We start from the raw sequence: 15,548 nt of genomic DNA, 5'->3' as shown, positions 1-15,548 counted from the left end.
ATAGAGGGGAAAAACGGCGAGGAGAAAAATACATGCGCTTATCAGAAGAGACTACAACATAAAGATTCAAAACTCGAATATTCGCGTGTGATTAATTCTGCTCTTGTAATTAAAAGCTCAACCCAGTTATGGCGTTATTTTACTGACAAATCTCGAGAGCGCATTAACTACAATGGAAGGGCGCGAATCTCTCCGCTCGCGCGCGGATTTCCTTTGCTCCTATGGCAAGGAAATCCGAGCGCGAGCGGAGACATTAGCGCTCGTGCATTGTATTAATGTGTTTTCGCGCTACAGTAATGCGCTCTCGAGATTTGTCCGTAAACCAACGCCAAACACAAACGTCTGCACACAGCAGCAGGCGTCTGGAGTATTTATTTCTTAAGGAGAGTATGTTTTAAGACAGCAGTAAAAAAAAAAAAAAAAAATTCATCCTTGTAAAATAATATTTTGATAAGTATTAAATATGTGGGTTTAAGATCTTGCCGGAAATGTGCGCCGTTACAGGCTACAAGCAACGCCTCTCCGTTTTCCAAACCGAAAGTAAAGTCACACTGTAGAAACGAGCCTGTATGAACTAAATCCACCACAGGAGGGCGCTGGTCAAAATATTCATATTCTCTAACTTCATACAGTGCAATAGAACAAGCTGAATGTATACTATTAATACTCACAGAAACATCAGTAGGGGAGAGCAGGGGCGAAAGTACCATTTTTCAGAAAAACTTCATTTTAAAAGATAATGTTGTATACAGAGATATATTTCTGCCGTGGCCAGTAACTCAGAAGTGTGGTCTAACAATACCAGGTGGTATTTAGTAGAAATGTAGAAAGACTTCAGTATAATTTCACTTTGAACATAAGTTGAACATTGTTACTTTTGAAGTAACACACAGGTGGGTCAAAAGTAACACAACAATATAAGATAGAATTATTTCTCTTATTTTTCTTAAGTATACCTGATTGTGACCTTGTTAATAAGTAACTGCAAACATATTTTATCCTTTATCTTTGCAAAAAAATTATTAAATTACATTTTCATATTTTCATTTTAAATTTAAGTTTAAGTTTCATCAGATGTCTTAAAACCTGACTGTATTTTTTTTATTGTAAATTTCAATGTATTTTTATATAATAAAAAAAAATTCTACAGAATGCACAATATAAAAATTTAATCACATTAGCATAATAAAAAAACCTCTAAACATAATGTAACAGTAGGCCTATTTATGTTTGCATCCAGTTGTTTTTATGCATGAATTGAAAATGTGCGTTAAAACATCTGGAAACACTGCAAATTCACAGGTGGAGGTGTAAAGGCTAAGATATGGCTAAAACCTGCCCAGAGAGAGATGTTCCTCTATGTCCAGAAACACCCTCTCATAAACATCTGGATAAAACCAGACCTCTGTCTGTCTTTCTGACCCTCACTAAGACATATTCTTTTGGTATAATATGACATAAACATTTGTAAGAAATGATGCAAGACACAGAAATTCACAATATAGCTTGCACTGGAACAAAATAAATACTTTTTATGACTGTAGCGGGACAAAAGTAGCAACTGCTACTTTCGTCCCGACAGGAACTCCTGACATTTAAACTCGATTTAATTATATATATATATATATATATATATATATATATATATATAAATGTAAAATGCAAACTTTAGGATGTGTTAAAGCACTAAATAACCTGTAGATTGATCGCTTTGTTACTTTCGTCCCACGTTACTTTCGACCCCGCTCTCCCCTAATTTTATAGAAATGAAAACCATGGAGAAGACGGAAGTTTCTAACAGTTCTGTTTTTTTCCTGTCCAACCACAATATTTCATACAAATAATTCATATTTTTACATCTTATTTTGAGCCTTGGGCTAAATCCTGTATTATAATTGTTAACATATTAACATAACTTATTTCATTGGGATGCATTGACTTAGTTAAATGCAATTTGAAAGGTCATGTTTAACTTGTTGTTCATCTACACAGATGGACTCATATTTGCAACATTAGTTCAGATTAAAGATTATATGTGTCCCACTTTGTGTTTGCATTTTTTAACATATAGCCTAATGATAGAAGTAATTTATAATGCATTGTGGGTTACACACTGTCAAAACACCATCAGCTGTGTTTACCTGCTGCTAAAGAGACAAACTGTACTGAGAGTCAGCAAAAAACAGCACTGTTTATTTTGACATTTATCTGAAAAACAAAACAAAACACACGTTCCAAACCATTTTAAGTTAAATCTGAAGAATACACAGGCACCATTTTTAGAAAGACTGAATAAAATGTGTAGAAAAAAAAAGATAATGATGAACAACTAATATAGCCAATCCTGACAAACGTTGTTAGACTCTGACCCCCCCCCCAAAAAAAATACAAACAGATTTATTGTGAAAATGAAAGGCTTGAAATGCTTCTGTGCTTCTCTGCGTTTAAAGTTCTGCTGGATTCCTCGAAGTCTTCTCTAACAGTCCTGTTGAACTCAAGAGTGATTTATGATCCATGTGTCAAACGCTGAGGAGAAGCTGGTCTCTCTGCTCTAGTCTGGAAGACAAGGCATGAATGGTTTTCAAATTAACATAACATTTTGATTCATCTGACCACAGAACAGTTTTCCACTTTACCTTCTCTATTTTAAATGAGTTTTGGCTCAGACAAGACAGCGGCGTTTCTGGATCATGTCCACATTTACCCTGCATTCGTGGACCTTGTTCATAGACAGTGATTTCTGAGACCATGCAGGGATCTCCATTACAGAATCATGGCTGTTTCTAATGCAGTGCTGCCCGAGGGCCTAAAGATCTGATTCTCACCCTCGTCCCTTGTGCAGAGATTCTTTTGATGATATTATGTACTGCAAATGATGAGATATTCAAAGTCTTCACAATTTTATTTTGAGTAATATTGTTGCACAATTTGTGGATGCAGTTTTTCACTAATTGGTGAATCTTAGCCCATCTTTACATCTGAGAGACTCTTTTTATGCCCACACTCATGTTACTGACCTGTTGCCAATTAACCTAATAATTGTTAAATGTTTCTCCAGCTGTTTCTTTTTTAGAAACACTTACTCTTCCAGTTTGTCTTGCCCCGTCCCTGCTTTGACATGTGTTTGCAGCCATCAAATTCAAAATTCCCTTTTTTCCCTTAAAATGGTACAGTTCCTCAGTCTAAACATTTGGTAATTTTTTTATGTTCTATTGTGAATAAACTTAGGGTTCATGAGATTTGCAAATCACTGCATTCTGTTTTTATTTACATTTGTGACCCTGTCTGTGAAATCAAGACTAAAGTCTCAAACTCTAACTATGAGATAGCAAGCATCAAAGTTTGATTTCAACCATTCTTTTCTCTATGATTTCAATCTTTAAGAGGCATGATTTTATGTAGACAACAGTAAAACACAAAGAATAACTTTAACTGGGTCTTCATAGGCAGGGTCACATTTTGCACAGCGTCCCAGTTTGTTGGGAATTGGGGTTGTACCTGAACTCATTCTTCAGTTAGCTGTTGAGTTTAACATTTAGACTTTATGCTGGTAATCCAGCACACAAGGTCTTCAAAAGAACCAATAAAACTTCCAGTGGCTGCTCCGATAAACCCTCCGAACTGACTCCAGTCACGAGCTCGTTTTGCACTGTGTGGTAGTTGTTCTTCAGCTTCTTTTAAAGCTTCAGCTACTTCTCTTTCCAGTTTTATGAGATATTCACACTCTGCTTGTTCTCGTGCTTCACGCTGAATCTTCTCCTTAAGTTTTTGTTTTTCTTTCTCGTGCTTTTCTTCCAAGTATTTTATGAAGTTCTGTTGTTGTTCTCCCAAAGCCTTTTCTTTTCTTTTATTTTCTTCTTCAAATAGTTTCTGGTTCTCCTCCAGTTTTCTCTGTAGCTCTTTCTGTAGATTTTCGTCTGTTTCTTTCTTGATCTCTTCTTCTCTCTTTTTGAATTCTTCCTCACTTTTTCTTAATTCTTTCTGCATTTCTTGTCTTTCTCTCTGATTTTCCTTCTTCATTTCTTCTATTTCTGCTTCATACTTGGCTCTCAGATCTTCTTCTTTTCTCTTGATCTCTTCTTCTCGCTCTTTCATGATTCTCTTTTGGTCTTCTCTGATGTTCTTCTCCACCTGCTGGAACATCTCATTGGTGTAGAAACTCCCTCCATTTGCTGCCACCATACAGTCAATCTTATCCAGCAGCTCAGAAACCTGCGCCTGATCTTTAGTGTCTTTGTTATTGAACACATGGTATCTGTGACCACACTGTTTGATGAGGTACTGTAAGCTATCATCACCTTCAATAAAATCTTCAATCCTTGTTCCTCTAAGATCATCTCCTCTGGTGAAGAGCACCATGGTGTACATTCTGGATTTGTCTCCAAACATCTCCTGGATCATCTTGACTGCATCTTTCTCCTCTTGAGTGAATCGTCCCAGTTGAATTACCAGCAGAAACACATGTGGTCCAGGAGCTGCCATTGAGACGCACTTCACAATCTCTTTCCTGGTCTCAACATTATCGACTCCAGTATCAAACAGGCCTGGAGTGTCGATCACAGTTATCCGTCTTCTGTTGAATTCTGAGGATTCTTTCTCACACTCTCTGGTCACAGAGCGTGAAGTCAGTTTCGATATAAAAGCTTCTCTTCTCAGTATCGTGTTTCCCGTTGCACTTTTCCCAACACCCGTCTTTCCCAGAAGCACAATCCTCACAGCAACATAATTGTGTGATAGACCTGGAAACAGAAAGAGAAGAACAATTACTGATGTGAAACACAAAAGAAAAATCTAATCACATTTACTATAGAGTTTGACTCCTAACCCTAAGGTCGCAGGTTTGAGTCTAGGGACAGCAATACCATGAATTAGATGCCCTTGAGCAAGGCTCCGAACCCCTAACTTCTCCCCGGCGCCACAGCATAAATGATGCCCACTGCTCCGGGTGTGTGTTCACGATGTTTGTGTGTTCACTGCTGTGTGTGCACTTTGGATGGGTTAAATTCAGATCATGAATTCTGAGTATAAGTCACCATACTTGGTTGTATGTCATGTCACTCACTCACCAGATGACATTGCACCCCAAATCATCACAGACTGTGGAAACTTAATACTGGACTTCAAGCAGCTTGGGCTATGAGCTTCTCTACCCTTTCTGCAGACTTTAGGACCTTGGTTTCCAAATGAAATACAAAACTTGCTCTCATCTGAAAAGAGAACTTTGGACGATGGCAACAGTCCAGTTCTTCTTCTCCTTAGCCCAGGTGTCTGTGGTTCAGCAAATTCCTTGACACGTCTGTGTGTGGTGGCTCTTGATGCCTTGACCCCAGCCTCAGTCCATTCCTTGTGAAGTTCAATCAAATTCTTGGATCAATTTTGCTTGACAATCCTCATAAGCTGTGGTTCTCTTGTTCGTTGTGCATCTTTTTCTTCCACACTTTTTCCTTCCACTCAACTTTCTGTTAACATGCTTGGATACAGCACTCTGTGAACAGCCAGCTTCTTTGGCAATGAATGTTTGTGGCTTACCCTCCTTGTGAAGGGTGTCAATGATTGTCTTCTGGACAACTGTCAGATCAGCAGTCTTCCCCATGATTGTGTAGCCTAGTGAACCAAACTGAGAGACCATTTTGAAGGCTCAGGAAACTTTTGTATGTTTTTTGAGTTGATTAACTGATTGGCATGTCACCATATTCTAATTTGTTGAGGTAGTGAATTGGTGGGTTTTTGTTATATCTGAGCCAAAATCATCACAATTAAAAGAACCAAAGACTTCAGTCTATGTGCACTGAATTTATTTAATACACTAGTTTCACAATTTGAGTTGAATTAATGCAATAAAACATTTCCACGACATTCTAATTTATTGAGATGCACTTGAACAAAAGCACTGGTTTGTACAAAAACACTTTTACAGTTTCCTTTCATAGGTCACTTCGATGCTGCGGTGACGTCACTGTATGGAACACCTTTTGTGTGAAGAATGTTTGAAGCCCTGTACCATCCCACCAATTTCATTGGCCAAATATCGCTTGGCACCGCCATATTATATCCCTGGTTGCCGCATGCTATTTCACTCTGATTTAATTTCCTTCAGCAAATTTTCTGTGCCCAAGGAAAGCATCTCACGTTCTCAGCGACAATTATACCAGCAGTGTTTAACTCCTCTCCGCGGAAGCGATGGGTCAACGAAAGTTAAGGAGCATGTAACAGTTTTATCAAGGGGAGGGGGGGGGGCACTCATGAGAGGTAAGTTTAGCAGCCTCTCTGCATGTTCTCTGTGATAGCCTGCGGCTCGGGTGTATAACATTTCTTTAGGTCGGCTTGGGTGCGATGTGTGCAGCTTGAACTATGAGGACAGTGCTGCACTGGAGTTTTCCATTTCGCTGTGTGTGATAAATCAGTAGAATTGCTTTTAACCCTCTGCACAACTAGTCTGTTGACTCCTTGAATATTTACGAAATGCATGGACACAGTTCTGGCCCCATTGCAGCTCCAGGGCATTCATGCATTAAATTACTTGGATGATTGGCTGGTGTTCACACAATCGTAGACTCAAACACACTCTCATTGGGATCTTATGCTGAATCATATAAGCAGCCTGGGTTTACGTACAAATTTCCAGAGGGGTGATTTAATCCCCTCTCAGTGGATAACCTTTTTGGGAATAGACTTGGACTATCGTGCACTGACAGCAAGATTGTCTCTCCCGTGCGTTCAGTCTCTCACATCATGCCTTTGCCACTTCAAAGCAGGTCGCTCAGTATGGTGAGTTTGAGCCTCAGACTTTAGGTCTAATGGCAGCAGCATCCCCTGTAATCCATCTGGGCTTACTTCACATGCGCCCATTTCAAAAGTGGTGGAAGAAAAGCCGAAAGATTTCACCCTGTTGTTTCCCACATTGAACGATTTCGGTGACACTGAGGCACAAGCAGCGAAGCTACTAGTTTAACTACATTTCTCAGTAGCTTGGTCGTAGCTTCGCTGCTGTCTGAATCAAATAGCTTTTCAGTAGCGAAGATCTTTTTTTTTACCAAGTAGTGCGGTAGCTTCCACACAAGCTACATTTTCGCAAGCATTTCTGAAGCTCAAACTCAAATCGGGAAATACAATGGCTAAGATCGCTGATCCTGGATCAGTAGTGACGCGACGGCGCTACTTCATCTTGTTCGTGTTTACGGTGGATAGCAACCAACCATCTTTATGATGCATTACCGCCACCTTCTGCTCCGGATGGTACCAGTCCTTGGCCAGTCACGCAAAAAATTATTTGATGAAATGATGGCATAGGATGAGAACAGCCGTGGCCGTACCTCGACAAGTACATGACACTGACCGAGAAAACACAGAGAAAATATGTTTTCAGATGCTGCTTGTAAAAATTATCAGGGTCCAGCCTGGCCATTTTTTTTGTACTGTTTGGAGTATTTTATTAAGTTCTGTATGCATTTTGTTCTGCAAAGTCCTACAGTATATTAAGCATGCCCATGCAACAGGTGCATACACTTACTTGTGCGCACATTGTTAATTACATGTATTTTGATTGTTTTTGTTGCCAAATTGATAAGCAACACAAAAAAACTATCAAACTAAACAATTACACCTGCCCATCTGTCTGACTGACAGTTTTGAGCACTGAGATAGCATTGACTTGTAATAAAACATAAAAATTTCAACATAAAAATTTAATTTTAAAAGTAGCTTAGATGTAGCAAGCTACTGTTGATGTAGCTTAGCTTGCTACATTTCCCAGGGGGGTAGCTTCAGTGTAGTGAAGCTTCATTTACTGTAGAGTAACTGGTAGCTTAGCTCACTACATTTTCCAAGTAGCTTGCCCAACACTGCACTGAGGTGTATTATGACAATAAAACTTTGGATGTCAACAAAATTCCCTCGGACTGGAGTTCGATTGGGGGATTTGTTTGTCAATGATGCCCAGCTCACGAAGTCTGGATGGAGACAACACGACTGGCATATAAACAGATTGAAGATGCTGGTGGTTTTTTAGCTCTCCAATATTTTTTTAAATGGCTGATCGTCCATCATGTGTTAATCAGGCAATACAAGATACAGGCCTCCTGTGCAGACTAGCGAAGAATATTCTTCTTTGGTCTCAGAACAGATTTCTGTTGATCCGATTGGTTCATGTCCCTGGGCACTTGAACGTCGGCGTGATTTGTTCTCGAGACAGAGCCTGGAGGAAGGGGAATGGAGGTTGCAACCCCAAACGGTGAGACGTACATAGCAGGTGTTTGAAGAAGCGGAAGTGGACTTATTCACGTTTCCAGGCAAAATAGAATAGGAAAATATGTTTATATGTCATTTTGTACACAAATACATATTAATTCATGACACTTTGATGTTTGAAAGTCTTCGAACCGTGACTTTAAAACCGAGGTACGTACCGAGCCGTGATTTTTGCGTACTGTTACACCCCTACCAGCCACTCTTAAAGTGTACGTGTCAGCCATTTCAGCTAACCACGTATATATAGATGGTACTTCAGTGGGCCGTCATCCTCTGATCTCTCGCTTTACGCAGAGGACTTTCCGCCCTGCACGAGTTCCATTGTGGGATTTATCTATTGTATTGCAGGTTTATCAGGACGTCCGTTTGAGCCCTTGGAAACTGTAAAAAAAAATCCTACTCTAAGACATTTCTTCTTTTGGCTTTGTCCTCCCTCAAGACAGTTGGGGATTTACAGGCTCTTTCGGTTTCACCCTCATGCATGGACTTTCGCTTCCAGCAAGTAGTCTTGGAGGCTTTCTCCCCTGCAGAGGTGAGTCTGACCAGCTGTTCATCTGTTTTGAACATGAAAATAGAGGCCGTGGTGTCACAAAGCAACGCATGTCCCATTGGCTGGTGGAAGCTATATCTTTAGCCTATGAGACGCGCGGGCTCGCTTCCCCCTTGGGAATTAGAGCTCATTCCACCAGAGCAGTGGCTTCATCGCAATCTTTTCTCAGTGGATCCTCAATAGATGATATTTGTGATGTGGCAGGATGGTCCTCACTGAGCATTTTTGTAAAGTTTATAGTCTTGAAGTGAGGATGGCTCACGGCTCCTGGGTTCACTCCGCTTGAGCAGATGCTTTCCTTCGATCTCAGCTATCTCAGGTACGTCAGGAGTGATGGTATAGGGTTCACATACGGTTACGTCACTGAAGCATTGAAGTGACCTATGAAAGGGAACATCTCGGTTACGTATGTAACCACAGTTCCCTGAATAGGGAAAGAGATGCTGTGGTCCCAGCCATTCCGTACCTTGAGAGCGTTTCCTCAGGTCATGAAATCAGAGTGAAATAGCATGCAGCACCCAGGTATACTATGCGTACGCATGCGTAGGGTGGTGCCAAGCTCTATTTGGCCAATGAAATTGGCGGGATGGTACAGGGCTTCATACATTAGTCACACCAAAGGTGTTCCCATACGGTGATGTCACCGCATCATCTCGTTCCGTATTCAGGGAACTGTGGTCACATACGTAACCAATATTTTTTCTGTTATTCTTCTAGTTATATTCACAGAAAACAGTTACTTGCATATTACAAAATTAGGTAGATGTATATAACATTTTAATTCACAGGATCTTCATAAATTGAATAAAAACTAAGCAATGCACATAATTTAATCATAATTTACTCATGTAAAAGTAGATTTTTTTTTTTTTTTTTTTTTTTTTGTGAGAATTTTTCAAAGTGATGTGAATTAAAACAAACTTCCCAGGAAGACCTGATAACATAATGTCAAACTCGTACCTGCTGTTGACTGAGGTTTCATCATAGATCTTCTCAGTTCCTCTATTTCAGCTCTGTGTTTGTTTCTCTCCAGTTCTACTCGAGCCTGAAGGTACATGAAGGTTGTATAACAGCTTCCTTCATTCTCTTGTACAATGTTCTTCACATCCTGCAGTAGATCTGGAATCTGTGACCTGTTCTCCAAAACAAACTGACGACCTTCAAATGACTGAAGACACATCTGAGTAGATGAAATATTAAGTAGACTACTTTTGCTACTAAAAAGTTTAAGAAACATGTTCTTCTCTTGTATTATAAGAACCATGAGGTGTTTTTTGATCCTCGAGCTGAATATCCTCTGGATCTCCTCCATTTCTGCTTTGTCTTCATCAGTCAGTGGAGCATCAGGAACAATGAGGAGGAAAACATGAACTCCAGGATCACAGAGAGACACACAGTTGAGAGTCTGACGCATCACTTCCTCTTCTGAGAGACGAGTCAGAGCTGGAAGCTTCACCAGATTCATCAGATGAGCATGAAGCTCCACGTCTCTCCTCACACACTCTTTCTCTTTCAGGTGCAAGGGGGAAAGAAACTGCTTTTTTCCTCTTATGAGATTTGATACGGAGGCCTTCAGTCTTCCATCACTTCCACACAACACAACACACAGCTTCTGTTTCCTGCTCACATTTACACTTCCTTTAACAAAAACACCAAATAAAGGTTACTGCAACATTTTCAGATATATTATATTAATGTTACAGCAGTTAAAAAAACTTGCTTGGTTCATAAACTTACTCTTTGCTTGATCACGCTGATGTCTCAGATCTGGAGTACCAACTGTAATAAATGAGTGACACATTAATAGAACAAATCTCATAGTCTCAAACCTATGATGCTGCCTACAATTACTATATTTAACCTTTTTCACTGTGCATGTATTATGAAACAATGCAATGCATACGATTCAGTATGCAATGATGCATCATAATTGAAACCGTTGTCCATTACAGCATCTCATATGAGCATCTTTAATCACATTTAAATTACTGAGAAAGATATATTTATATGAACTGCTTCTCAATTAAACAATCAATCAGACCCTGATAAAGAAACCTGGTGTTTCTGAATCCACTGGAGAGTTTTGAGTAGCTCTGATCTATCATGCACATCTAAATCAATCAAATGGCTATACATAAAATGACTTGGCCTGAATTATACAGCTATATACTGTAGTCTAAGCATAAATCTCAATACTACTAACAATATTATGACAGAATCACTGTTTTTGGCAACCCACCCAAAACAGTTGAATGTTATATAAGTTTCTAGTATTCAGCAACATGGTGCTGAATATGTAATTACAAAAGTAGGAATACTTACAAAACGATAATTTTGGTATATTATGAAGATAACCTTTGTCTTCCTTTTTCTGTATATGAGTGTCTTGGATTGTTCCAATATCATCTTCATCCGAATCTTCCTCTTCGGTTTGGAGTGAAACAAAAGATCTGCTGTGATCTTCATCGACTGATGATCCTTCTGCATCATGATACAGATACTCTTCACTGTTCTCTCCGAGGATCTTCTCTAATCGCTGCAGTATTATAGAGCTCCATTCCTCGTGTTTATGATCTAGCTGCAGATGTCCTCCTCCACATTCAGCAGTTAATCGTTGAATGAATTCATTAGCTTTCGTCTCTTCATCAGTCGTGAGAACGATGGCATGTTTAATAGCCTCTTCACTGAATCTGTCCAGCATATGTTTCACGCTTCTCAGGTCCTCCTCGGTGAAGTCTTTATACTGCAGTATGATTATGAACACATGAGGTCCTGGATCAGACAGAAACACACACTCTCTCACTGTCTGTGTGATCTGATGATCTGAGATGTTCGTCTGGAGCAGCTGAGGACTGTTGATGATCATCAACTGTCTGTCCTTCAGTCTTCCTCCGACTCTCTCTACAACATCTGGAGCAGCTTCACTGTCAAACGCTGCTCGTCTTAAGATGAAGTTTCCTACGAGACTGTTTTCTGACACGCTCTTCCCCAGAAGAACAATCCTCAGAGGAATCACGTCACTCACTGAAACACACAAAACATGCGAGAGAAGGAATCCACAAATAGTCCTATCCTACTGGTGGATTATGTTTATATGTATGGGTTCTTAGACTATGGGCACTTTTATATTCTTTGGTCATATTTTTACAAATAAATATAATTTTTGACAAATTCCTCTTTCTTTGTCAAACTGACAATAAAACCACCTTATAAACTTCAACAATGAAATTCAGGTTAAAAATATGACTTATCTGCAACTATTAATGTACCTAAATTAAGCACTCGCAAAAAAAAAAAAAAAAAAAGACCACTGTCATTATTACTTTTTATACAAAATATAGCTGTCGCACAATATTGGTGCCATTTATGGAAATGTTCAGTGACATCAGAGCATATGTTGGAAATGGAGGGAATTTAAATTTTCCTCAACAACAGATGAAGAAAAATCTATGTAAATATTGATTGATCAGTTAATATACTTATTGTACATCATTTCCAAACATGCTGTACCTTCAAGGGTGTTTTTAAAAAGCTAAACATTTTAAGTTAAATAAGACTATTTTGCATACATGAAACGCTAAGTATAAATTCAAAGCTAATCAGTGAAGCTATCTTCCATTTTTTCACCAAAAAACTACAGATATGTCATTTCCACCACACTGCCCTCTGTGCTGGAAATGACATTTATGGTTACAAAGTGCAACTGATATGGATTGCAAAAGTAGATATATATTATATGTTTAATATATAATATATTACAGAACTTTTTTATATTTATATATGATATTTTTATTTCTAAATTATATACAATTTGTATTAATTGGTTTCCTTTTTATCTATTTTCAAGATGCCACCTAAGACAACAAAATAAAAGCTGACCCAATGAAATATGAAGAGAGACTTAAAAGAGACGGAGAGAAATTAAAGAAAAAGTATTCGCTAAAGCAAACGCTCTCGTTCTCGCTCTCCACACACACACACACACACATGCAAACACACACACACACAAACAATCAAGGTGATTAAAATGTTCCACATCTCTGTTTAAATGATACAGTTTCAGGTGTTCTTTACAGAATATTTCAGTATCAAACTCTCACAATTATATAGCCTCATAATTTTGATGCATCACTTATTACTTATATTTTTGCCTTGCCATTAGTTGTGTCAGTTGTTTACAATATGCACTGTAACGGTTCATCTGTTTCTCTACATTCACGTAAATTCATTGTCATTTCCATCACCACACACATTTAAAATAAAAAAAAGTAAAAGTTCTCATCACACATTAAAAATGTATCCACAATATATGAGATCATGCTCTACTTAATATAAAAATGTAAGTTATTTATTTTCTAATAAGCTTTTACCCAAACCAATATGAAATTTCATAGTGAGTGTGACAGATGTACAGTTCAGCATTTGGTCCTTGGGGCAGTTAATTTATCTCACTGAAAAATGTATAATTATTGTAACTAAAACAAAATTAGTTAGATTTATATATATATATATATATATATATATATATATATATATATATATATATATATATATATATAATAAGAGCTGTATATTGAGCTGATGTGGTGTAAATTACATTTGTTCATTGCAGGTTGGAAAATATTTTAAAATATTAACAATTCCTCTTGTAATCTAAGTTTGTCCTCTTACAGACCTTAAAACTAGACAAAATATTTAAACTTATGAAACTGTTGTGACTTTTGAAAAGTTTTTTTTTTTTTTTATTCAACTTCACAAGGCTAAAAGTGCCCCTAGTTGAAGAAACGCCAATATATTTGTGTGTGTGTACTTTTAATTCATAATTAATCTCCACAAATATAAAGATATAAAGACTTACAGTTAGGAGGAGGATTGTTAATGCTCCGTCTGCTGCGAGCAAGATCATGTGCAGCAATCACTGAAACAAAAGTCTGACGTTACAATCTCCACAATAACACGCTGAAAATAACTTTGAACGATTCTACAAGCAGCTGTCATGAGCGTGAGTTTGTGATCACATTAGAATTAAAGTTGTCAGTGTTGTGGCACTATGACAACAACATAAAAACATCACGCCTAAAAATAGAGTTAGTCAATGTTGTTGTTATTCCATACACGGATTTCTGTCGCTGTAGGAAGAGTTTGTGTAGAATCTGACCAAATTAAAGTAACACAGCTCGACGGAAAAACAAGGTTTAGTTGATTACGAGAGATCATCTATTCTCAGTAAGGGTTAATTCTGTTGGTTAACTGAAGCGGCATGTTAGTGCAGGTCTCTGGTTAGTTAAATCCAGATCTTACACGCGCTGAGTGCCATTATATCAGCAACCCCGTTAGTTTCTAAAGCGAGAGTCAGTCACGTGACGATCAAAGGCTCTCACCGACGCCCTCCTGTGGAGACGTCATCACGCGCACCGCTTCAGACAGAGTTCATGTTCTCTGAATACACACAGAGCATCAGTTAAAGGACAGCTAACGTTTAGGATTTGGGTTCTCCCTTAAGAAATTAAGGTATTTCATTTGAAATGATTCACCAATGGTCAACAATCTCCACTAAACATGAGTTATATTCAGAAGTGTAAAAAGTAAGCTCCTCAAAAAAGTTACTTAAGTGAAAGTACAGATACTTTAATATAAGAAATATAAGAATACAGTAATATAAGAAATATCATATATATATATATATATATATATATATATATATATATATATATATATATATATATATATATATATATATAATACAAAAATTAAGGAGTAAAAAGTACAGCTTTTCTTCCGAAATTAAATCAAGTAAAGGTACTGGTCATTTTTAGTTGTACTTGTAATAAAGTACAAATCCCCCCAAATAATCCTCAAATAAAGTAATCAAGTAAAATGACTCAAGTATTTTACACCTCTGATTATATTAACTCATTTAACATTAATTTATACAGTGAAAACCAAGCGGAGTGAATTATATTGAAATACAACATCATTTTGTTTTCTTTTGCATTCAAATTCAACTAGAATCGATGTTTGTCCACAAGTTTTATGATTTTACAGGTAAAGATAAAAGTGCCAAGATGAATTTTGTCTGTAATATAACTTTAATCATTGGAAAGTCTCTTTGTTTTCTTAAGAATTTCTTAGATATGACTGATCATCATAGAAACACACTCAAACTAAAGAGGATTTCTCAGTTATCCGAGGAAGCTTCAGACAGCTGCTTTCAAACATCTGTGAGGTTTAGTCTGTCATCTCCCTCATGTTTACATCTGTATATTCAGACCAACAAAGAACAAAATTTTTAACATTCAAGAGAAAATGTGCAGCCATTCACAAGGTTTAAGGCATTTCAGTCATTAACAAGTTGCTCCTATTTATTGTGCAGCAGTTTATTATATAGATACTTCATGTAAATAAATTGTCACATGACCCTGAAATACACATGTAGAAAGTATGACTGTGTGTGTGTGTGTGTGTGTGCGTGTGTGTGTGTGTGGTTCGACATCATGATTCATAATCATCCTCCTGTCTGTCTCACTGTCTGCTGCAGCTAATAAACCCTCATTAGTGAGTGATCTGAGACGCCCTACACAGGCAGCAGCTTCACGAGGCTCCAGTTTGAATTAAACCAGGGATTCTCAAACTGCACTTTTAAATAAATAAATATATTTAATTCTGAAGATTACTCAAATGTTTATTCTTTCATTAGATTTGAAATGTGCAGAAAAGCAGCAAACATCATTCTGTTTGCCTTTAAAGTTTA

The 15,548-nt window shown here is 37.7% G+C and overlaps 1 protein-coding gene across 1 annotated transcript; it reads right to left on the bottom strand.

The window, feature by feature from the left end:
* Window positions 1-2,230: 2,230 nt before the first annotated feature.
* LOC113048821 (GTPase IMAP family member 8-like) lies at window positions 2,231-14,146 on the bottom strand. The gene is made up of 7 exons (XM_026210711.1): window positions 14,099-14,146; window positions 13,656-13,715; window positions 11,120-11,821; window positions 10,535-10,576; window positions 9,758-10,435; window positions 3,499-4,739; window positions 2,231-2,556 (listed from the first exon to the last, which is right to left on the bottom strand). The coding sequence occupies exons 1-6, from the start codon at window positions 14,112-14,114 to the stop codon at window positions 3,529-3,531; spliced, it is 2,709 nt and encodes a 902-aa protein (XP_026066496.1). The 5' UTR covers window positions 14,115-14,146; the 3' UTR covers window positions 2,231-2,556; window positions 3,499-3,528.
* Between the last annotated feature and the right edge of the window lie 1,402 nt (window positions 14,147-15,548).

This window comes from Carassius auratus, chromosome 3 (genome assembly GCF_003368295.1).
Source record: "Carassius auratus strain Wakin chromosome 3, ASM336829v1, whole genome shotgun sequence".
In the NCBI taxonomy this organism is placed as follows: Eukaryota; Metazoa; Chordata; class Actinopteri; order Cypriniformes; family Cyprinidae; genus Carassius; species Carassius auratus.
Note: the sequence above shows the minus strand (reverse complement) of the source record. Positions and strands in the feature narration are given on the sequence as shown.